This window comes from Heteronotia binoei, chromosome 21, assembly GCF_032191835.1.
Source record: "Heteronotia binoei isolate CCM8104 ecotype False Entrance Well chromosome 21, APGP_CSIRO_Hbin_v1, whole genome shotgun sequence".
NCBI lineage: Eukaryota > Metazoa > Chordata > Lepidosauria > Squamata > Gekkonidae > Heteronotia > Heteronotia binoei.
The window spans coordinates 157,460,022-157,484,568 of NC_083243.1; the positions used below are offsets into that span (position 1 = coordinate 157,460,022).

Below are 24,547 nucleotides of genomic sequence, written 5' to 3' on the forward strand. Positions count from 1 at the left end.
CCGCACACTGGCTTTATACCTCCCAGAGTCCCACAGAGCCTGCCCTGGCTAACAGAAAGGACACAGGGCAAGGCTCCTAAGACCCTGAGGCAGGAGTCTGTAACGGGCACACTGGTTGGGTGAGTAAGAGTAAGTGGGGAGGGAGAGAAGAAGTCCAAGCATGCATGAACGGACACAGAGTCACTGCTGGGCTCAAAGATAAGGAAAGGGGGGGGGAATGGGGGGATTAGCTTGGGAGGGGAGAGAGAAAGGGAGAAATGGAGGTATTGGCTTAGGGAGAAAAGAAATAGGTGGGATGGGGGGGGAGAGAAAGACAAGGAAGGAGGGATGGATTGGTGGATGGTTGGAAAGAAAAAGAAGGGGAAATTGGCTTGGGGAGAGACAGAAAGGGGAAGATGGGGGTGGGGAGGGAAACAAGCAAAGGTGAGGGAAAGCCCCCTGTCCACAAGATTCTTGTGGGTCTCCCGCTTGTGGATTACAAGTACAAAACATCACCCAACCACATGAGAAATCTGGGAAAGACCGCTCAGTCTTTACCACATATAAGTAAGCATGGCAAGAAAAAATATGCCAATCTTGTAGTAGTACAGATAGACAAGAAACCACATGGTAGAAAGTTAACCTAGTCTTTTGTGGTTGCTTCCACTTGGAGATTTTGCCCATGTGTACAGCTCAGTGTCCCCATTTTTTGGGGGGAGCTTCCACAAAATGTCATGCTGTCTCCACGCATGGCTTGTGGAGCTCTCACAGCTCTCACAGCTTTCACCATTAAACAAGAACTTTTTTTTTGGGGGGGGGGGGACCCTCCATTGTTCCAATTTAAAGGGGAAATGCAGGAGTTCTCCTCACAACCTGAGATGTATATAGTTGGCCCTGCTGGCCCTTTAGCCCTCAGTTCAGTTCATGCCTAATATGCTGTTATCACAATAAAGAGCTGTGTTCACCATGCAAACAGCCTCCTCATGTATCGAATCCAGTATTTAACAGGTACCTTCAGTGAGTTTTATTTTACATGCTCATGCCCATACCCACTTTTCTTTGCATGCAATACTATTAGAAACTTGAAAATAACATTCAGTTCCCTTCTGTTTGCCCTTTCCAGGTCTGAAATAATTACCCCTCCCCAAAATACCCAGTTGAGTTAAGATTAATATGACTTGTCTTCCTGGCAACAAATTTGACCTTTCTGGCTTCTAACTAAAACTTGAGAGCTGCAGAAATGCTGTCCATGGTCCAGACTCAGTGAATGATGGTGACAATGCTCTGGGAATAAGTTATATTAATTAATTATTCCTGCAAAACTAGCCAAGGGAGAACAAATCATTGATTTTGTTTTGTAAGCCTAATGAAAAATTTGACTATTTTGACAGAGTTTGGGTTTTCGATTACTTCTTTAATAAAAGAAACAGGCTTGAATTTCAGACTGTAGAGGAGTTTAGTGACAACACAATCTTATGAACATCTACTTAGAAATCCAACTATGTTCAGTGGGTAGGATTGCCAACCTTTGGGTGGTGCCTGGAGATCTCTTGGAATTATAACTGATCTCCAGACTACAGAGATCAGTTCCACTGGAGAAAACAGTGGCTTTGGAGAGTGGACTGTATGGTATTTATACCTTGCTGAGGTCCTTCCCTCCCCAAACCCTGGCCTGCCTTGCCCAGGCTGTACTCTCAAATCTAGGAATTTTCCCAACCCAGAGTCAGCAACCTGATCAATGAGGCTTAATCTCAAGAAAATCTGATAGGATTGAAGCATAACAATTTTATAAATTGTGGAGTCTGCTTAACTTCAGTTTTGGTGGCCCCTATTTGAATCACAATGGTCTTGAATAAGTGCCTTACTCATACTTTTCAGCATAATGCAAGGACAAATTTAAAGCTGCACTGAATGTTTTGATTTATGACCTACAATTTGATAGGGAGAGGTTAGAAATATTTCCATGTAAAATCCTTCAACTGAGGAAACATTCAACATTTCCTGTTTATTTCATGTAAATGTGAAGGGTTGTTTGCTTGATTAGTCACACAGCTGATCCCAGCCTATCAGATGCACATATTGAGTAAGAGGGCATGCAATAATGCCATCTCTTCTCTTCACTAAAAGCAGCCAATCACATTTGCCTATGTGACACTGTCACTGAGAGCAAACATAACAAAAGAACAAGCAAATAAATGAACAAGCAAATATTTTTGCAGATATTGGCAAAAATGTTCCCAACCCACAGTGAATAAGTTTAGTTCTGCCTGAGTGATGCTAATAATTTCATGAATAGGCAAGAGTGCTTTAAAGTGAGTGTGATGTTGACTCTTTATGATGAAATACCACCAAAATTAAAAATCAGCCAAAAACATCAGAAAACAAATACCAGTTGTGTATCTCTGCTTAATTCAACACATTAAAAGAAAGGCACAGTTAATAACCTTAACAAAACAACAACAACAACAACAAAAAGAATGGGAAAAACAAAAAACTAAGCTTCCTATCTGAACACCTGATGTGTAGAGCCATTCATTAACCCACACTTCCACTTTAGGGGGCATTCAATACATTTGCGCAACAACATTCCATTTTCCTTTCCTCCCTCTCCCTGTGCAAATGAATAATACCTACAAATATTTTTTATTTTCATAAACATCATGCAGCTTTAAAACATGGGGATGTTCTATCAACTTCAGGATGGCTATTTCCCGTTCCACCTGGAAGAGAAAAGAAAAAAAGAGAAGGTACAATTAGAACAGTGTTTCACTTTACATTGGGATACCCCATATATAATTCTTCAATAGTTCACCATTCTTACCTCCTATCTACCACATTTCCATTGACCTTCCCCTGCCTTACTGTTCATGGGGAAAACAAGGTAGACTCCCAAAATTCAAAAACAGCAACACTTAGCAATAATAGTAACCAAATATTTATCGAACCACTTGTATGAGCTGACCTATCCACTGGAAAGCTCTCAAGGTGGATAATAGACCAATACATAAAAACACAGATTGCAGTCCTTAGAGACCAACAAGACTTACAGGGTTCAAGTTTTGAGAGTAAAAAATTCCTTTGTCAGATACAGCATCTAATGGACATGAATCTAGTTCTTCTACAGCAGACTAACATGGCTGCTCTATGGACACTTAAAAACATAATGGTAAAATACTATACCAACAATAAAATAAGAAGAATTGAAGAATTGCAAATTTATACCCCGCCCTTCTCTCTGAATCAGAGACTCAGAGCGGCTTACAATCTCCTATATCTTCTCCTCCCACAACAGACACCTTGTGAGGTGGGTGGGGCTGAGTGGGCTCTCACAGCAGTTGCCCTTTCAAGGACAACCTCTGCCAGGGCTATGGCTAACCCAAGGCCATTCCAACAGGTGCAAGTGGAGGAGTGGGGAATCAAACCCGGTTCTCCCAGATAAGAGTCCACGCACTTAGCCACTACACCAAACTGGCTTTTATTAAGAAATCTAGTGGACCAGCAATATCTTATGAATTTGTTGTATGGTACATAAAAATATCTTAAACCAGCAAAATGAAGCATTAATACAGAACAAATTAAAAAAGCTGCCTAATAATATTTATTAATAACTATTTTTGTGTCAATAACTTCTATGTCTACATAAATATACAAAAGTAAGCTCAAAATTCAAATGGAATCAACTCCCTGAGGAGGTGAGGGCCCTAAGATGTTTAGATCAATTTCGTAAGGCCTGTAAGACCCACCTTTTCAAGATGGCCTTCAACTAGTGACAAAACGAGTGATAAAACTAGTGATAAAGCTAAGTATGCTGCTGGAAACGCTTTTATTTTCTGAATCCTACTAAAATCTAACTGTTATAACGCCATATTGTTATTGTTATGTTGTATTAATTTTAATAATTTATAACTGTTTTAACTATGTTTTTATAAGTAAAATGGAAGTAATGTATATTTTATGTTGTGAGCCGCCCTGAGCCTGCTTCGGCGGGGAGGGCGGGATAGAAATAAAAAATTATTATTATTATTATTATTATAAAGTGACCTGTGTTATATTTACAAAGACAAATACAGGTAACTAAAAGATCTTCCACCATCCACAGAATTCATAAATACAAATTTCTCCCCTGTTCCTTCCTGGATGAAATAAACGAATTCTACTTCATCAGAACTCCTCCATTTGTACCCTGCCACAGGCATTCTTGGAATTACAATACCTGATGTAGTAAGGAAACAAATCAACAAAGCCAGAATGTTATCAAGGGATAACCTGCTACAAGACAGGCCCAAACAAAACAACAGAACATCACTGGTGTTCACATAAAGCTCTCAGCTCACACCCATTCAGTGCATCATTGTCTACAACCTATGCTAGACAATGATACTCTTCTCTAAGAGGTATTGGGAGGCAAACCTTTTCTTGCCCACAAACCGCCGCTTAACCTTAAACAACTTCTCTCTCACAGCAATGCCCTTCCAAATACAGACACAGACTCTGGATCCAGGGCCCACAACAAACCAAGATGCCAATTCCATCCCCAAATACTTTACCTTACTTTATTTGATTTATATCTCGCCCTCCCCGCCAAAGCAGGCTCAGATCCACTCTGACAACACAATCACTGGATCTAACGACACCAGCCAACCCATCTCAGGTTCATTCACTTGTTCGTCTTCCAGCTTTATATATGCCATCAAATGGCAGCAATGCCCTTCCACTCTCTACATTGGACAAAGAGGTCAGTCCTTATGCAAAAGAATAAATGGACATAAATATGACATAAACAACCACATCACTCAGAAACCAGCGGGAGAACATCTTAATTTTCCAGGTCATTCCATTGCTGACCTAAGAGTTGCAGTTCTCAACCAAAGAAATTTCAATGGAAAATTACAATGTGAAATTGCTGACCTTAATTCACAAATTCAGAAGAAAATACACCCCCCCCCCCGCAGGACTGAACAGGGACACAAGATTTTTTATCTTGCTACAGATTCTAATTTTCTGCTAACAAGCATTTCCCCTCTGCTCTAATCAAGCGGATTACAATATGCATGGTACCTGCATCCTTTACACAGGGCTGTCAAACTCTCAGCCAGCAGGCCACAACTGGCCCACCCAGGGCTTCAATCAGACCTGCAGCAATCTCGCCCTCCCTTTGAACCCTTTGAACCTCTGAGGTTGCCAATGAAGCACCCAGCTCCTTCTGCCTTGTCTTTGCCTGTTTTAGCTGGAAACTTTTCTGTGCTTGCAAAACTGCAAAGAAAATGTGGAATGGATTTTCCATTAAGGCCTCCACACCCAGGTAGACCAGTCTATTGGGACTCAGAGACCTTAATGGAAAATTCGTTCCATGTTTTTCTTGCAACTTTGTGCTGCAATGTACTTCAATTGAGTGGAGATCAAGCAGTTTCACTTTTGCAGCATTTATGGCCAGTTGAGGCTCCTTGTAAATAAAGGGTTGATGCTTTGAGCCAGCTTGTCTCTGCTGAATAGACCTGAGAATTAGTGCCTAGTGATTACTTAAACCTGGGACCCCACAGCCAAAGGGGAGAGCTGGTGTCAATCTGAGTAGACCCGGGGGCAGGGGGGAAAGCTTGCAAGGGCCATCCATTTCATGTTTCCTAGATTCAGAGAATTTTATATATTTAGTTTCTGCTGTGATCCTTGTGCTTTGTCTTGGTGTTTTATTTTAAAAATTGCATTGCCAAACCCCTCTATTTCCCCACCTTTCCATTTTAAACAAAATATCACAAGAGTTTTAAGCATGTTTGTATTTTAAGTTTTAAAGATTAAATGTTTGTGTTTATCTGTATCATTTATAAATCTCTGTTACCTTGCATTTACATTTTATTAACCTTGTGGCTAATAGCCACTGATAGACCTCTACTCCATATGTTTATCCAATCCCCTCTTGAAGCTGTCTATGCAAGTAGCTGCCACCACCTCTTGTGGCAGTGAATTCCATGAGTTAATCAACCTTTGGGTGAAGAAGTACTTCCTTTATCTGTTCTAACCCGACTACTCAGCAATTTCATTTAATGTCCACGAATTCTTGTATTGTGAAAAAGGGAGGAAAGTACTTCTTTCTCTACCTTCTCTATCCCATGCATAATCTTGTAAACCTTTATCATGTCACCCCTCAGTCAACATTTCGCTAAGCTAAAGAGCCCCAGGCGTTTTAACCTTTCTTCATAGGAGAAATGTTCCACCCCCTTAATCATTCTAGTTGCCCTTTTCTGCACTTTTTCCAATGCTGTAATATATTTCTGTTCACAGTATTCTAAATGAGGCCACATCATGGTAACCTCTGGTGACTGACCCCTACTGGGGGCCTGGAGGATATTCAGGGAGGAGGCTGAATAAAACCTGCCCCTGCCTCCTGATTTGTGGTATTCCAAAGAGGTCTCCTACCCAAGTACTTGTCAGACTCAACCCTTAGCTTACAAGATCGAACAAGATCAGGCTTGCCTGGGCTATCCAGGTCAGGGCATCCTTCCCACCTTCTGACTAGAATAAAAGGACCCACTTTCTACTCATGTCTAATGAAGGGAGCTTTGACTCTTGAAAGCTGCCCCCCCCCCCCTGGAACTCTCTGAGATGCTACTGGACTCAAATCTAGCTATTTGGACCCTAGTCTCTGTGTGATGAATACTTCCGGTGTGTGCCATGCAATAAATAAATTTCTGTATACTTATGTCACATGGAACTAACACAGAGATTGTATTGTCTGGCTTTGTCTTAAGTCATGTCCACTCATGTTCTTCCCATGTTCCTTCTTTGACATTTTAGTGCAAACCTTGAAATGCTAGAAATAGTACCTTTCTTGCACAACTGATGTAAAAAGTACCACATTGCCCAAGGCTTTGCAAAATTCCCCCTTCCACATGACTGCCATTTTCAGGCACCTACCTATAGCTATGAGACAGCCCTTCAGTGAAAGGCATCATGGAACAATACACCAGGCTCCAAAATGCCTGGTCTGGCATTATGAATACAGTATGATGTATAGATTTGGCCTGTTCATTGATTTGTTATGAAAAGCTGTCTTTGTGAAGTTTTATGGAGGACTATCTCTAAAATGAGCTCATTAACTCTTAAATAGACTCCATTAACTTTATCCCAATGCATTTTCTTTCATGTGGCATCCACAGCATCAAAGATTGATGATCAGATCTTGACAACAACATGAAGCTAAAGCCCCATTGACAATCTTCTTAAATTTAAATGGAGGGGAGAAGATGCAGAACAGTTTTGGCAATCTCTGAAGAACTGGAGCCCTAACTAAATAGCATTTGTGAGGCAAGAATTTGTTTCATTCCATTTCATATTTGGTGAGACTGTGGATGAGTTCACAGGTCATCAGCTAAGTAGACCTAGTGACCCAGTGAACTGAAAAGGAAGCCCCAAATATTGTGCTCTAGGCCCCCAAGGCTTTGGAATGACGTAGCATCTGTACAGATCAAGCTGCCATTTTAGTCTGTTTGTAGCAGGTAGAAAAAAGCAAGAGTCCAGCAGCACCTTAAAGACTAACAAAATTTGTGGCAGGGAATGAGCTTTTGTGAATCACTGCACACTTCTTCAGATACATTCTTCAGATGCCATTGTCGCTCTTGTTATATTGGCTGTCTCTGGCTCATTTGTTATGAAATTTGATATGGAACTTGAAAGGAAGTGCTGGGACAGCCCTATTACACATTATCCTACTGATCTCTGGATGCACAAGAAAATTGGTGCACACTTTACACATTAATTTTCTGACATTAAAGATAAAGATAGAAAAGTTTTCTCAGTGGTACCAGAGATTAATACTTTCACTCTACTCCTGCTAGGTAAGGATGTCATCTTAGAGCACCATTTGAACCATACTAGCTAATGTGCATGTTTGGAACTGGGATCTTCTGCAGTGTTACTGTCCACCCTGTTAGTGGAGTCTCATGCCAAATTAGCTACATGTCCTCATCTCATTTATTTGGACAACAGTCTGTGAAATTGATTTGGGAAGGTCACAGCTCCTAAAATAGGGAACAGAGGCTGTCTAGTAAGTCAATGGTGAAACCCAAACATCCTCCAAAGTCCAAAATTTAACCCCCAAGACTAAATTGCAGTATTTTATTTTCTATAAAACCCTATAAAGAAATGGATTATAGCAACACCTACTGTTTATTACTAACCATTTCCAGACATCATTATATATCTGTTAAAGCAGTTATGATAAAAAATAGAGTTCAGTTATGTTCAGCTTCATATATGCCACTGCAGTTCCACTGAAAACAGACCTATTGTTTTTACCAACACCCCTGGAGCCCCTATCCTTTGTCACAAAAGCTATCCTCTGATGTTTGGTCAGCTCTCTCCAAATAGTTAATGGGTCATTTCTCATGTTTGACCTGACAAGGAGCTTTTCTGCATGCTCAACTTATTCCTGATTTCCTTGGCAGTCAATCCAGAAGCACTGGGATTGGTTTGGGCGCAGTTCTTCCACACATCTGCCCTCCCTCTACATTTTCACAGTTGTGGAGTCTATTTTCTTCCACACATGCCTTAAGTAATCACAGTTTTCAAGGAATGGTGTTGTCACAAACCCCTCTCCATTTTAGTTTTTGTGCATTCTTATAACAATGCCATGGCTGATTTTCTTTTTTAAAATCTGCACTAAAATACTGTTATATTGATGCAGCACTGTAATGATAGGTATATTAGCTTCTCTAAATTCCAAGCTTATTGTTTTAAAAATAAAAGTTGGGAATTCAGAGAGCTTGCTAAACCTAACACTACAAAATTATTGCATTATTGCATTGATATATTGATTTAGGGGCTGTACTTTAAAAAACTAAAACCAAAACCATTCATCTTCAGGGTGGGGGAGATGAGGAGTGGTTTGATGATGATAGACCAATCATCAAATAGTGGGTGGAGGTAAGTGGCAGTGAGTGGAACAAAGTAAACCAACAGAAACAAAAGACAACTCAAAATTGGCTTCCTGAAAAAGATCAAGGTAAAAGTGGTCTCAAAAGAACTGGGGTTGGGTGGGGGAAACAAACAACAACAATAAAACAAACAAGAGGAAATCAGAGGACAAACCAAAGCAGGACGGCACCAGAACCAAAGAAAAAACCCACACGAAGAAGCCCAAGATTGAATTTGCTTAAAAGGTACCTAAAAAGGTATCTAAAAATCTACTTTATATTCAGGATTTTTCCTAGAACCAATTTCCCCATCTGCCTCTAAGTGAGCTCCTTAGAAAACAGAACTGCTCAGTTGCAGTGTAGTTTGCCAAAATAAAAGTGACAGGTTGCTGTCAAGATGCACTAGCGTTCTAATGTCCCATGGCAGCTCAGCCTTTTTGCATTCATTCTACCTATTCTCCAAGGTCAGATCAGTTCAGGGAAGATGTGGCTGTGTGCTGTTTGTCCTACTGTTTAACTTCCTCCCCAGATTCTGCTAGCTCAGACCATGGAACCTAGTGCAGTTCTGAACAGATTTGATATACACCACACTGAACTCATCTAGATGCCAGTCCCTAGCCACTATGAGAGAGATTCAGACCTATGGGTCTAACTCTTGCAATCACAATATTATTTCAACAGGCCAACAGATTGCATCTAAAAGACTTGTGGAGAAGTCATATTCTGAGGGGAAAAACACTTTTGTGTGTCACGCTTCCATACTGTCCAGGGCAACATATATGGGGTTATCTCATTTTATCCTACTCCTTTTTATAGCAGACAGTTTATGAGAACAGAGACTACTCTTGTAGATGTTTATGCTCTTAAACTCTGGTTCAGGTTCTATACACAGTGGAAACAGCACACAGATCAGAAGTTCACTCTTACCCAGCACTTTATGAACATCAAAATATTGGAGTTGCATGGGAACATTACACCATAATCACAGAACTAACTGCATAGTCTCATCCCCTCTTCTCCAACATCCACACATTACAAACAATAACTGAGACCAAGTGAATTTCCCTTCAGTAAGATCAAGAATAGTGATTAGCAGGTGTTTATGAGAGCTGTATGAATGACTGAAATCCTCCTAACACCACACACTACTGAGTGGTATTTTGTTCTTTTAAAATAAACCATCTAGATTAGTTGAATGCTACTTTGCTGAACCACTGAAGTAAGAGATGCTCATCTGACTCTTTCAAATGAAAAAAATGGTGAGCATCAGCAAAGCGACTCAAGTTCTTCTTTCTAATTCCTCATCATGTTATGAACTTTTCCCCCCTTTTCTGAATTGCAGGTATTCATGTAAGTATGTCTATAGTTTTTTGGAGGCTGAGCATTTTGTTTCTCCAGCAACACACCATACAACATTCCTGGTTTTATAAAGGCAACCAGGTCATCTCTTGGGCAGCGAGGCTACTCCCCACCTCACACATTAAGCGGAGAAGACTCATCACATCATTGACAGTGGATCCCAGCTACATTTACTCTAAGAATAAAATCAGGAATTTCCTTTCAGTCTAGAAAAGCCTTCTGCACACTGAAGATTCATTGCTTTTGAAAAACCCCTGCTGCTGATGGCTGTGGCAACATGTCCAGTCTAAGTGAGTGATGTGATGCTTGCACTCTCTCAGGGTACTTCTTAGTTACTGTCCAAAAGCCTAAGATGAACAGGCATGGAAAAGCAGAGATTTATGACTTAAGGTACTCAGATGGAGAACATACAACATTCGTGATGTTCATTTACAGTATTTTCAGATTTATTTTCACTTGCAGGAAGAAACGGATAACAAAACAAATATTTAATTGCCTCCAAGATACTAGAATATGGACTTTGCACAATAAAACCAAAGGAACATTAATACAAATATAACTTTGAAAGAAACAAAAAGAGAAGGTAGAAAGAGGGGGCTGGAAAAATCATCTGGGGAGAAAAATCTGCCATTTACACATCTATAAAAACCAGAAGTAATGTGTAGGTAGCAGTGGGCTCATGAGAAGAAGGTACCATGCAAATGACCAGCAGAATTTTGTTATGGTCGGATGCACCATAAACAAATTTTAGAGCTAAGAGTGATAGCACCCTTTGTGGTTATTTGGATCTGACTTCTGCAAGCAGACTTCAATATGTGCCATAAAAATATGCCTGAATATGTATTCTGTGGCAACATGGAGTAGATGTTGCAGTTAAGCAGTGAGCATAGAATCCATGGTGATGTGGTTATTTGATTATTCTTTCAAAGGCCCAGATCATCATTCAAAAACTAGGTAATAGTGACATGGGGAATGCAATCAAAACTGAAGAGGCTGATGCAGTGACTAATATCTTACCACACCCCAAAATGAATAATATCTCATCTCACCCCAAAGTTTGTGTGAATCAGGCTTTACATTTTTTTAGTTAATGTACACTAATCACATGGGGCGGGGAAGAATATCTTAGTAGTTCTCCAGATGTTTTTTGTCTACAACTCCCATCAGCCCCAGCCAGCATGGCCAATGGCTGGGGCTGATGGGAGTTGTAGGCAAAAAAACATCTGGAGAGTTACCGTTGGCCACCCCTACCTTAGTATGTTGCTTCCAACATTGACATGAATGTCTGAATAAATTCTAAATTTGTACAGGGTTTTGATCACACTTACAGAGCCCATGCACATATAGCATGCATGCTTCCCCCCCAAAAAAACTATTACTGGTTAGGAGGTATTAACACTGGATTCAAAACCAAAGTTTGGTTGGGCCATAGTACTAACTGCAGGGTAATTTCTGGATGCAGAAATTCCACTTTATTCAGTAGTACTACCACCCCCTTTAGCCTCCTGCATACAGAGATGGAAACACAGACTAACAGAAAATCTTTAGCTCCACCTGCATTCAACTATTGATGGTGCTTTCTAAGGAATTCCTTCCCTCTGTCACCTCTTCATGCCCCCTCCTTGCTAGCAGTGATTAATCAAGCCAAAATGTGATCCAGAGACCTCAGCCCTTCTGGAGGGGAATTTAAAAGGCAGCAAAATGGAAAGAAAGGGACAAATTGTAAAAGATATAAGAGCTGACAAACTTAGGGATTCAGTGAAGGAACTAGACATACAAGGGGAGGGAGACATGTTCCTGAGGAGAAGTAGGTAGTTTGGTTTCCACTGACATTCTCCCCTTCCCCCACACACTTACAGCTGATCAATAACAAGCAGGATGCATATCTAGGCTTTGTAGGAGCTTGGGATAGTATCCAAGGATTCTGCCAGGAGGCAGGAAAGGAGACAAAATGACAGGCTAACTGGGATTTACAAGCAAACTGTGGTCTGTTACATAAGTCTAGTACCCTAGTCTTGGTTTCTGCAACATCTGAATGAAGCCTTTATGGAGGCTGAGGCAGGACATAACATGATCCTTTTCCCTCCCCTCCCCATGTGATTGATTAAACATTAATTAAAACACTTGACAGCCTTTTAAGTGGCATGGGAGAGGCAGTGGCTGCTCCTGGGTACAACTTCTGTGCAATTTAAATTGTGGGGAGAGGGAGGGGGCAGACCCCAGCCTCTCAGCTTTCACCCCTGGAGGGGGGGGTGAGGGAAGGTTGGGGCACATAAGAGGAAGTCAGGGGGCAGGACCCCCACAGCCCCCCATGTAGCTACAGGCCTGCCTAGGACCACATTCTGAGACACATAACACCCCGCCCAAGATAGGTCAAGAACCACAATAACAGTGTCTCCCAGTCTCTGTGCAGAGAGGCAACTCAGTAGGATACTATGGTCAATAGTATCAAAGGCTGCTAAGAGATCCAGCAGAACTAGCAAGGTCACATTCCACTTGTTTAGGTAATCTACCAAGGCTACCCAAGCAGTCTCTGTAACAAACCCTAGCCTGAAATCAGACTGAAATAGATCCAGAAAATCAGCCTCTTCCAGGATTCCCTGGAGCTGAGAAGCAATCACCACTCCAGCATCTGGGAAGATTGAAGACTGGCTGAGAGTTTTCCAACACAGAGGGTCCCCCCACCCCGCCAGGACAGGTCTAATCTTTTGAGCACAAGCAACATAACCCACACTCTCAAAGAAGCATTTATTCCCCTTAACCACTCAATCAGTCCCACTCTGGTAGCTTTTATCAACCAGGATGGGCAACGGTTGAGAACACTTTTCCAAGGATCTTGTCCATATCCTTGGGTTCAGCAAGTTGAAAGTATCCACACAAATTGGTCAAGCAGATGCCAAAGGTACATCATCTGAAAATGGATCCATGCTGGCATCTAAATCATAATGAATCTGGGCAATTTTGTCTATAAGTGCCAAATTGATCACAGTGGGCCATCATGTGACCTGTGTCCAATTCCCTGGGGCTGTGATGAAAAAGTCCCTGAACCGCATGAAACTGCCAGCTGGATGATTGCATGCAGACTCAATGGTGACTGAAAAATACTGTCTTTTTCCTACCATCATTGACACAGAATAGGCTCCAATATGGGCTCTATGTTTGGTCAGCCACACTTTGATTTTTTTGTGTCCACATCACTCTACCTGTTATCCCTCCCACTTGGGTTTCCCAGATCTTATCTCATATGCCGCACACTATATCACATTTCTCTCTCTCCCTGCTTCCTCCTCTACCCTGTCACTTTTTAAATCCTACCCTTCTTCACCACCCTAAGGTGGTATAATGGTTCTGTTCCTCCAGTGTATCCTCACAATAACCTTGTAAGGAAGGTTAATCAATGAGTTTCATGGCTAAGTAGATATGTGAACCCAAGCCAAATTTGACGGGGTCCAACACACAAACTAGCACCACACTGGCTTCCAATACTTTCCCCCAAGAAATGGCTACTTGAAAAATCTGAGCGCAGATGACAAAGGTAGCTGGCTTTGTGGGCCACAAATAAAAAGCAAAGTGTCTTCTTCTTACAGTGATTTCAGTCAGTAGAAAATGCTGGGCATGAAATAGCAACGCTGTATAAAGCCTGATGGGTTCTCAATGCTGTTTGTTCTCAAGACTGTGACACACCAATTTGACTCCTCATATGGCTACTAAGACCACTGCAGTACTTGACAGTTACAGGGAGAGCGGCTTCTTCTGCATCAAGATGCAATTCTAAACATGGCCCACAGTTATGACCTTTTTGCAGCAGTTCCAAGCAGACTGGATTTGGTCCAGCAGATTTTAAGAAGGAGCCATTTAGAACAACCAGTGCCTGCCTTGGATTTTGCTTCTTGGCCTCACCAAAGAGACAGCCAGTTTGGTGTAGTGGTTAAGTGCATGGACTCTTTATCTGGGAGAACCAGGTTTGATTTCCCACTCCTCCACTTGCGCCTGCTGGAATGGCCTTGGTTTAGCCATAGCTATCACAGAGGTTGTCCTTGAAAGGACAGCTGCTGTGAGAGCCCTCAGCCCCACCCACCTCACAGAGTGTCTGTTGTGGGGGAAGAAGATAAAGGAGATTGCAAGCCGCTCTCAGTTTCTGATTCAGAGAGAAGGGCGGGGTATAAATCAGCAATTCTTCTTCTTCTTCAAAGTGGGATTAAGTATGGAAATTGGCTTTTGTATTCATGGGCTGCAATCTGACGAGCAGTTTGACCCAATATAGTTGCTGTTCCCTCCTGGATTTAAAATGCACAACCAGACAGTGACATCTGCCTCCCATTTCCCCAGTCACTGGCACCCCGTTTTGACCTGACTTTGAAGCAGTTATCAGGCACTCATCTTTATGGATGTCAGCACTTTGCCCTGTATCCCCAGATGTCTGACTCCCCAGTTGTGAATACAAGGTGGTTGGGAAGTATGAACTTTCCCTTCTGCCACTTTTTAAAAAAAATCAGGTAGTGGTGTGCACATAAGTGGATCCTCACCCCAGGGTTTTGAATCACTGCTTGTGAGTTTCTGTACCCAATACTGTCAGGATTGGGAGCCTCTGGGGGAGTTGTTTTTGAGTGACAAATTCCCCTCAACCCCCTCCTGTTTCTTGGGTCTGGAAAGCCATGGAAATAGTCCCTAGTTAGGCTCCCATATTGGCATGGAGCCTGGGGAGGCCAACTAATAATAATAATAATAACTTTATATTTCTATCCCGCCCTCCCCGCCAAGGCAGGCTCAGGGTGGCTACTCACCATCCCACTTTCCCCCATGAACTACCCTACTCACCATCCCACTTTCCCCCATGAAGACTGTATTAGCAGAAAAAGGATTGCTGGTGGAGAGCATCCCATGATCGACACAATAGTAAATGTACTGAAGTCTACTCTACTGTAATGTAAACTCTACTACTCTAATGTAACATTAATGTAACTGCATGATGCTTACACTCCCCCCATGTATTCCAAGGAAGGGAGGCAATACAATGAAGGGTGAGAGGAGCCACAGTACTTGGAGGGATTGTGGAGCTGTCAAAAGGAGCAAGAGCTTTGGATACATACTTATACACAGACAAAAACACAAGACAAAAAACCCACAAAAGGTTACTGCAACAATCTGGACCAACCATGGACTGGCACAGTGAAACTGGTTCAGAGTGGGATGTCTGATCAAAATTTCCTGTTACAAAATAAAATGGTGTAATTAGAGGCACTGCCAGATTGCACAAAGCCTGCAGTGTGCCACAGCCACAGTTATGTATACTTTTAGTTCTATACACTTATTATGTATGAATTGATTTAAGCAAAAAGTATATTTAAGGCTGGGGAGCACCCGAACAGTCTCAAGTGCAGAAACGTCTTCAATGTTGTATAACCTGGGTCTGAAAATCAATTTTTAAAAACCGGTATATCTAGCAATTATAGCAGAGCTCTCAGAGCATTTCCATTCAGGAATTGGCCTCTGCTTTCTTTGTGACCTTCGACAAGTCAATGATTGCTCTATGACTTACATTTCCCATTGGTGACATGAGTTATTTGATAACATTGCAACAGTTATCAGCTCTGGATTGCACTACCTGGGGAACAGGGGAAATCAGACTCAGCTAAAATTGCAAGAGCAACACAAGGATAAAAAACTTCACCTGCCTTTGTCTTCACTACTCTCAAATGAAATGCCTGTCTGTATTTATTATTGCCACTCTGTGTAACTGAATTAAACACTGAAAGCCAGGGATAATGACGAGATCTTTATCCAGATTGCTGTGGAAACTGATACAATGCTGCTATAGCTCTTTTCCCATTCTACAGAAACATTACAGAGGTACTGTGTAGCAGTTCTGTCTAAAGCTTAAAGTGCAGACATGATTCCTAAATTATCTCAGCAGCAGCACATGTCTAAGAACATAATTCTCGTTTCAGGGAAACACCAGGTGCTGGTATAGATGGGACACAGCCTCTAGTAATTCTATCACTTGATTAGTTAGGAGAACAAAGAGGTAATACATATCATCAGCAAATCAGGAGTATTAGGCTACTGAAATAAAACCCAATAGTCCTTAAATACAGGGTATTTGCTCCCTGACTTTTGCCAGCAATTTGGTATCACTTTTACATCTCCTTGCTGCCTGGCTCCAAGCCAAGAAAAGTAAGAGCCCTGCAGGGCTGACTACTTTAATGCAAATGCAATTATTACAGAGTTGGCTAAGCCTCAAACAGCGAGGCTCAAGAGAGTGGCCCTGGGAACCTATGGGGGGGAGTGTCATTGAGTGGTATTTGCAAAATGTTCAAGAGATACATTCATCTGCTGCATGTTCCTGGGACACCAGATTCATCTCAAATCCTGTTTTTCAGTAACAGACTTTTGTCCAGGTGGTGGCTGAAACCATGGTGCAGGAGACAGTGGTGAGAAACAACTGCATCATGTCCACAAAGACATATTACTTAGTTTGTGACCTTGCAGGTGCCAATTAGATGTTTTTTGGGATCTAAGCAGGGAGCTGATTATCTAGTATGATGCTTCACTGACTCAGTTAATGACAGAGACCAATGCAAGGGCTGTATTGTCCTTGTGAGGAGTAATGCAAAATCTTCACTAAGGTCCCAACCCCTGTCCCCAGCCCTTTTTCTGACAGGGAGAAACAACTCTCTTTGGCTTTAGGCTCATTTCACAGGGATGGCTCTGATAAGAGGCTCTTTCTCTTTCCCTGACTCCTGGCATAATCCACTAGCCTATCAGATGGTTACTGTGAGGCAAATACGTGCTTTTCTCTTGCATGGACAATATGAATCCTTTTGCATTTATTTACCTCAGCATTTGTGACATGTTTAATTCAAGGAAGTTTGATCAGTGTTCCATAAATCGATGGAAACTTAGTGTTACTGTTTCCATTCTCATTCTCTCTCTCCCTTTCTCTCTCGCATTCCCTCATGCACTCACACTTACTTCCTTAAATGGTAGTAAGGAAGATGAGAAACTGTCCTTTTCACAGGCGAGCCAACAGGAAGTGGAAGGACAATAAATATAATGCAAAACTACCATCCATTTCCAGTCATTCAATCTCCTTTCAATGAGGAGATCACTCTGTGTGTGCACACATGCATGTGTATGTGTAGAGATGAGGGTGGGAGCCATCACATGTGTTCCTATGTGGCATCTATCTGCAATGTATGGCTGGATTCAGATGGGCAGCTCATGGCAGCAGGCTGTTGGTTTTTAAAAAGCTGGCACAGTTTGAGGAGCCCTGCCCCATGACAAACTGCTGAGAGAGGCACAGGCTGCTTGCCCCCGGAGGAGCAGTTTCTCCAGTCATGTGCTTGCGGGTTCCCGGGTTAGAGTACTCACTAGGCACCAGTTCTCAAGTTCATTCAGCATAGACAAGCTGGCTCAAAGCACCATCCCCTTATTTGCAAGTAGCTTCAACTGATCATAAACACTGCAAAAAATGAAACTGTCTTACCTCGAATCCATTGAAATACACTGCAGCACAAAGCTGCAAGGAAAACACAGAATGGATTTTCCATTAAGGTCTCTGGATGCAGAAACCTTAATGGAAAATCCATTCTGTGTTTTGCTTGCAGCTTTACAAGCCTAGAAGCCAGCAAAGACAAGGCAGAAGGAGTTGGGAAATTCCCATGGGCCTGATTAAAGCCCTGGGCAGGCTGAATGTGGCCCATGAGCTGGAAGTTTGACAGGTCTGATTTACTTTGTCTGAGAGGTATCTTTGGCCCTGTGTAAGCTTGTCTTTCCTGTGTTCTCATTGTGATGCAGATTAATCTTTAGAATGGGAACTAGTTTGTTAAGTAATGAGAAGCTTCCTTCAGTCCAAGAGTGACCTAACACAAGAAATATCCTGCTGTAAGATGCCACATGAAGAAACACATATACCAAAAACATGGAAATGACATCAGGTGTCTCAATTTGGTTTCAACAATGCATTTATTAGAGATTGGTTAATATGTTGTGGAACTTATTTACTCACATTGCAAAACTGTATTGTCCTTTTCTTTTTAGTTCAATGTGGCTTGCAATAATTCTTAAAATATTCCCAGATAAAATCAAAGATAAAATAAGTCCCCAAATCACTCCCCACTTCCCCCTTAAATGATTCCTGCTATTCAACCTCCCTCAAAAGCCTTGACAAACAGGAAGGCCTTGCATCACTCCTAAAGATCTCCAAGGAAGGCCCCCCCTTCACCTCTTCAGGGATTCCATTCCTTCACAGAGCTGTAGTCAAGACAGAAAAGATCTGGGCTCTGGTCAGTGTCAGACAGGGCACTCTAAGTGGTGGGATAGCCAACAGATGGCTGCCCAATGACTGAGGTTGGAGCACAGGGACATATGGAAGGAGACAATTCTTCAAATATGTGGATCTTTGGTTGTGAAGGGCTTTAAAGGTCATAACCATTTCCTTGAATTGAACTCAGAAACAGACTGACAGCCAATAAAGCCATTTCAAAATGGGCAACGCATGTTCCCTGTGGATAGCCCCTGACAGCAGTCAGACTGCCACACACACTGGCACAGTCTCTGGACTGTCTTCAAGAGCAGCCTCATATAAAGCGTATTGCAGTAATCCAGCCATGAAGTTACAGATTCATGGATCAGCATGACTAGATCAGCCATATCTGGGTCTGTTTAGGCAGAAAAGAGTGAAACCACTGAAGAGTGGCTTCTGTGTAGTTAGAGATTTAGAAGAGGGAAAATGAGTCCTGCTCACGTCACATCCAGATTTCACTCTCAGGCCTGATTTAAACATGATGTTGGCAACGCAGAGTTTCCTTGTGTGACTTTGCATGGGCTTAGCTTCTCATTTAAACAGTGCTGCAAGTTTTGCCAATTATTTATGCATGCTTCATATGCATGCCAGAGCTGTGCAGCCTTTGAAGATATTGTGCTGGAGTGCTACCTATGATTTGTAGCATGGGTTAAATGAGAAGAGAAGCCCGTGAAGAGGCAACCCCTTGCCTTACCAATGCCACATTTAAATTGGCAATTGTGTGCCTGCATTCTGCAAATTTAGTTTGGTGTTCAAGAAACTGGTCTTCTCACCTTTGTGAATCAAGGAAATGAAATGTTGTGTGGGCCTGTTGCCCCTTTATAAAACTATAACCATGGGAAACTTTGGAGAGCGGAAGGTAGAGTTATTTTCTTAGCTTTGCAGCTCCAGGAAAGTATATTTAAAACATCTTAGTATGATAGTGACAGAAAGAAGCACCCACATCCACAGTTGGGCCCCTTTTCACTCTTCATCCCTTAAAGGAAGTATGTACTAGCTATTGGAACAAACCTGCAATGCTCAGGAGGATCAGTGACATTGTTCAAGGCAAACAGCACCATCATAGACTATTTTCCAGGGCCTCTGAGAAAAGTCAAAGGACAGCACATACATAGTCAAAAAGTCAACTCTGCGCTTTTCATCTGTCAAAGTGGTAGTGGGGAGAGACCTTAGCTGAAGTTGTGCCAAGAGCACTCCTATGATTAATGAATCCAGCCTGACCTAGCATTACTCCTCTTCCCTAGTGGGGTTTCAACAGACTTGGCTGTAACTGGCACAGTTACCCACACCTGCAACATATCCCATGCCCTTGTTAGTCTTTTCCAGCAGCTGCACAGCCTGGGTTCAAGTTCAATTAGCTAATTATACAAATGCAGAAGAAACTCATTGGCAAAGTACTAAGTTAATATTTTTTGGGGGTGGTGGTGGTGGTAGATTCTAATCAAACATAGTTGAAGAATGCATCGTGTGTCTACCCTCCTGCAGATTCATTAGCAATTATTCTTATGACTTCTAATATATCTCCTGGTGTTAAACTCTTTACTGAGATGCAATCATGAGACACTCAGATAATATGAGCTAGAACTAACTTTATTGACAGGCAACTGCAGAAAGCAGTCCTTTTGTGTTAAAACAATTTTATTGGTAACATATGGTAATAAATCTATTTCTTACATCTTTAATAACTTCTTTTATCTATCCCATATATTACTTTCTACTCCCCCCTCCCCCTGTTACTTGACCCCTGCCGGTGTTATTTACTTAAAATGCTAATATTTAAAGGTACCCTTAACTATTAAAACAAAAATTTATATTCTTCTTCTTTCTAAAACTTAATCATTATCAAAAATTGTCCATTGTCCTTTTATTTTCCACTTTTTTTCTACATATCTTCTAAACTTTTTCCACTCCATCTTAAACACTTCTAAATCATAGTCTCTTAATATTCTTGTTAATTTGTCCATTTCACTCCATGTCATAACTTTTATAATCCAATCCCATTTCTCTGGTATTTTTTCTTGTTTCCACAACTGCGCATATAATGTCCTAGCAGCTGAAAGCAAGTACCAAATTATAGTTCTATCTTCTTTTGGAAATTTTTCCATTTGTAATCCCAACAGAAAAGTCTCTGCAACTTTCTTAAATTCTTATCCCAAGATCTTAGAAATTTCTTGCTGAATCATCTGCCAATACTTTTTTGCTCTTTCACAAGTCCACCACATATGATAGAAAGAACCTTCATGTTTTTTACATTTCCAACATCTGTCTGGCATCTTATTGTTCATCTTTGCCAATTTTTAGGAGTCATATACCATCTATACATCATTTTTAAACAGTTCTCTTTAATACTATGACATGTCGAAAGCTTCATAGAATTCTTCCACAAGTATTCCCGAGTTTCCATCTGTATTTCTTTATTTACATTAATTGCCCATTTAATCATTTGAGATTTCACTACTTCATCTTCCGTAGACCATTTTAAAAGTAATTTATATATTTTTGAAATTAATTTTTCATTATCTCCAAGCAGAACTTTTTCCATTTCTGTTTGTTCTTTTCTTATTCCTTCAGTTTTGAAACCCCACCCCAACAGCCTTTATTTTTTTTAATTTTTAATAATCTTTAATCCAACAATGTTACATTTAAAAATCAAACAGAAAACCAATGGAAACATAGATACATTGCTATATCTAATCTAATACAATCCTTCAAAGTCTGACCTTCATTGCGTGTTACATAAAACTAACCAAAGTTTAACAATTGGTTGCATAATAAACATAAGCAATAGGACTATCAAAAATAAATTAACTTTCTATAATATTGATTCTGTGGAATGATGTCATTTCCAGAAAGAAAAGTAAGTAAGGGGTACCAAACAGGCACAACATGTCTTTCATATTGGTTGTAAAATATATGAATTATAAGCGATTTTGCATAATATGAACGCTTCCCACAGCCTTTGATACCGGGCTTCTAATGTGGTTGGGTGTTTATCTATCCAGTGTAAGGCTATGACTAGCCATGCTGTGACTATTAAAATATGAATTAATTCTGATGTACTGGAACTTAACCTTTGGTCTTGCCAATTATGAAGTAAAAAATATCAGGTTCCAGTGCTAAGGTTGTATGGGTAATTTTGCTTATTTGTCTATTTACCTGTTGCCAAAATGCATACATATATCTGCATCACCACCAACAATGGATAAAATCTGCTTTTTCGCCACAAGACTTTTTGCAGAGAGATTTAATGGTGGGATCAATTTTGTTTAGTTTGGATGGAGACCAATACCAGTGTAGTAATATTTTATGAAATTGAAATTTGATATTTGTAATATTTGATTTCTTCCCATAAGAGTTCCAAATAAGTTCCCAGTGATGTTCATCTAGATTTTTTTTGCAGTCTTTATCCCAACAGCCTTTAAATCTCAGCAAGCTTAGAAGAAGCTTACAAAGAACTGTTTGTGTTTTGAAAGGGGTGTGTACCTTTAAATCTCAGCAGGACAAAGCTGCAAGGAACAGGATGACTGTGTGAGACAGAAAGCCAGCAGGTTGCTCATCCTGGTGAACGTGTGATAGAGGAAGCCAGCATAGTCCCTCTGCTGTTTGGCAGTCGTTTGTATGGATAGTGAAGAGTTAACCAGAACCTAGACAGCTCTGTGCAGTACTTTCATTTTCTTGTGATAGTCTGAAGACATTAGTTGAAATATAGAGGACTGCTACATCTAGCAACTCCTGTGTGTAAATTGCCCCAATGAGATCACAAAAATGTGGGCTTGCAAACTTCATTATGGCTGCCTTGTTGAGTGTGTGTGTGTGTTCAGTTTCACATAGTCGAAGTGCAGCTGAAATATTTTAACATTTGCCACTTTGCGGGGCCCTAAACTGGGTGGAATTGCAGCATGGAAATCTTTTAAATAAATAAAATATTAACCTAGCAGTGCAATCAAAACAGAGTTACATCTTTCTGCATCTACTGACTTCAACAGGCTTAGAAGGGTGTAAGGATTGCATTAAACCTACCAGTGCCAATAGATTAGGGTTTTCTTGCTCCCCTTGAATTTTTAGAGGAAAATTACCTGGATCCAAATATTTGGTTTTAATTATGGTAGATGTGCTTTGAATGAAACTATAGCTGTCTTAGTCCTCCTGAAAGGAGACTGAAAGCGGTTTATAAATTATATAAACAAACAGTCCCCAGTAATTTGGGTCCACTGCTGCCTTGCCTTGCTGTACCTCTGTGCTTCAATGCACCTAGAACCTAGCACTTCCTGCCCTCTGAGACAGCCAGTGCAATGTGATGCTTTGTGCCCTTGTTAACACACAGCTTCCCACCAAGTATTCAGAGCACTACCAAAAGTTGTTGAGCAAACACACACATGTACAGACAAACACAGATATATTCTGTGTATATGAGAGACCTTTGCATAATTATAATTACACAGTCCCATGGAGCATCTGGGGGTGGGAACTGCAATATTTCAATCCAAGTCTTTCATTGGCTCTTATTATATACAACTCAGGATGCACAGCAGTAAAGTGAGCATACATTCACGGGCAGAAACAAAAGCAAAATACTGCATCAAAAAAGCCATCCCCTGGGTTGACAGACAACCCAGCATCACCTGAAGCTCGCTGCGTGACAAAGAGGATAACAACAAACTTCTCAAACCCCTTTCGTGAAGACACATCTTCCTTGAATAGGCAGTCAGAGCAGCAACATCAAATCTTTCCTTCAGTGCCACCGCCATCCAGGATCTATCCTGGCAGGGAGCTGAATGATCAAAGCAGCAAGAAAAGATCTCTTTGTTTCCAGGTTATTCTGGCTTCCTGCTTTCCTCATATATAGCCACCCACATTTCCCTCTCATTAGTGAGGACACTGGTGACATTCTGGCAGTCAATCAATACTAAGCAGAGATAAATTCTAGGAGGAAGGTGCAAAGGAAGCCAAAGGAATCACGATTATCTGGTCACTCATTAGGGCTTAGGCCTTTTTGAATAAGTCCCAACACACACACTGCCCAAACTATTATCTTTCCTGAACAGAATTTCTCTTTTTGTACTGTCACTTCAGTATTTCTGTCAGACATTGCAAAACCAGCCTGGAGTACCTCCACTGCTGCTTGCAAATTTGGTCAGCTTTTATAGAGATCTACTGCCCTATCAGTCCTCCTCCTGATTTGTTTTGCCTGGAAGGAGTTAATGAGATGTACAAGTTTCCTTGTTCCCAACATTTCTGTAAATCTAGCTGCTTACTGTTAAAAAAGGTGCAGCAGATTGACAGGTGACAATGAACCTTGGCATTTCAAATGCTGAGGTCTCATAGGTTACACCTGCTTTCTGGCTATTTACAGTTCTGCATAACAGCTTTTCATTCACTATTCAATACTAATTCAGTTTTTCAAAGTTCCCCATAACAATTCTGATAATGAATAACATAACTGGCAGTCAGAATTCATTCCTCATTCCCTTTGTTTACCTTTGTCTACCTCCACCTCACCTCAGTTCTGTATAATAGCTAATTGCAAGGGCTTTTAAGAGGGTTTAAATTGTAGGCGTTTTACTGGGGGAGAGGATTTTATTGCATTCTGTATTTTTAAAAAATTGGAATTATAAACTTGCCCTGAACCATAAGGAGAAGATGGGGTATAAACTTCTGGAGTGTAAAGCCACAGCACACTTTTCTGCTTTTTTTTGGATCTCTTAATTCTTTAACAACAGGAAAATTGCCAAGGTAAATTCTAGAGGTCTGCTTCCTCATGGGAAATGCTAAATAGTTATGTGTTTATATACTTGGACATGCTTTAATAGAAGTTATATAGAAGTCATGGTTCTTTAGTTCATGAGCAATCTGTGGGTGCTTTCATATGGTGAGTGTTTAAAAGTGGATTTTGCCATTCTTACACAGTAAAAATCCAGCTTCAAAACTGGATTATTCAATATTTCTAAGCATAAAATAAAAAGGAGTGGTGACAGTGGGCAGCCTTGTCTTGTACCTT

General features: G+C 41.0%; 1 protein-coding gene across 22 annotated transcripts in view; it reads right to left on the reverse strand.

Annotated features, from left to right (window-relative positions):
• BRSK2 (BR serine/threonine kinase 2) overlaps window positions 1–24,547 on the reverse strand; it is a 621,430-nt gene that overhangs the window by 169,540 nt on the left and 427,343 nt on the right. For all 22 annotated transcript variants that reach the window (XM_060261782.1, XM_060261788.1, XM_060261787.1 and 19 more), the window contains exon 3: window positions 2,614–2,699. In XM_060261782.1, coding sequence (XP_060117765.1) covers window positions 2,614–2,699 — 86 coding nt within the window. The remainder of the gene's footprint in view (window positions 1–2,613; window positions 2,700–24,547) is intronic.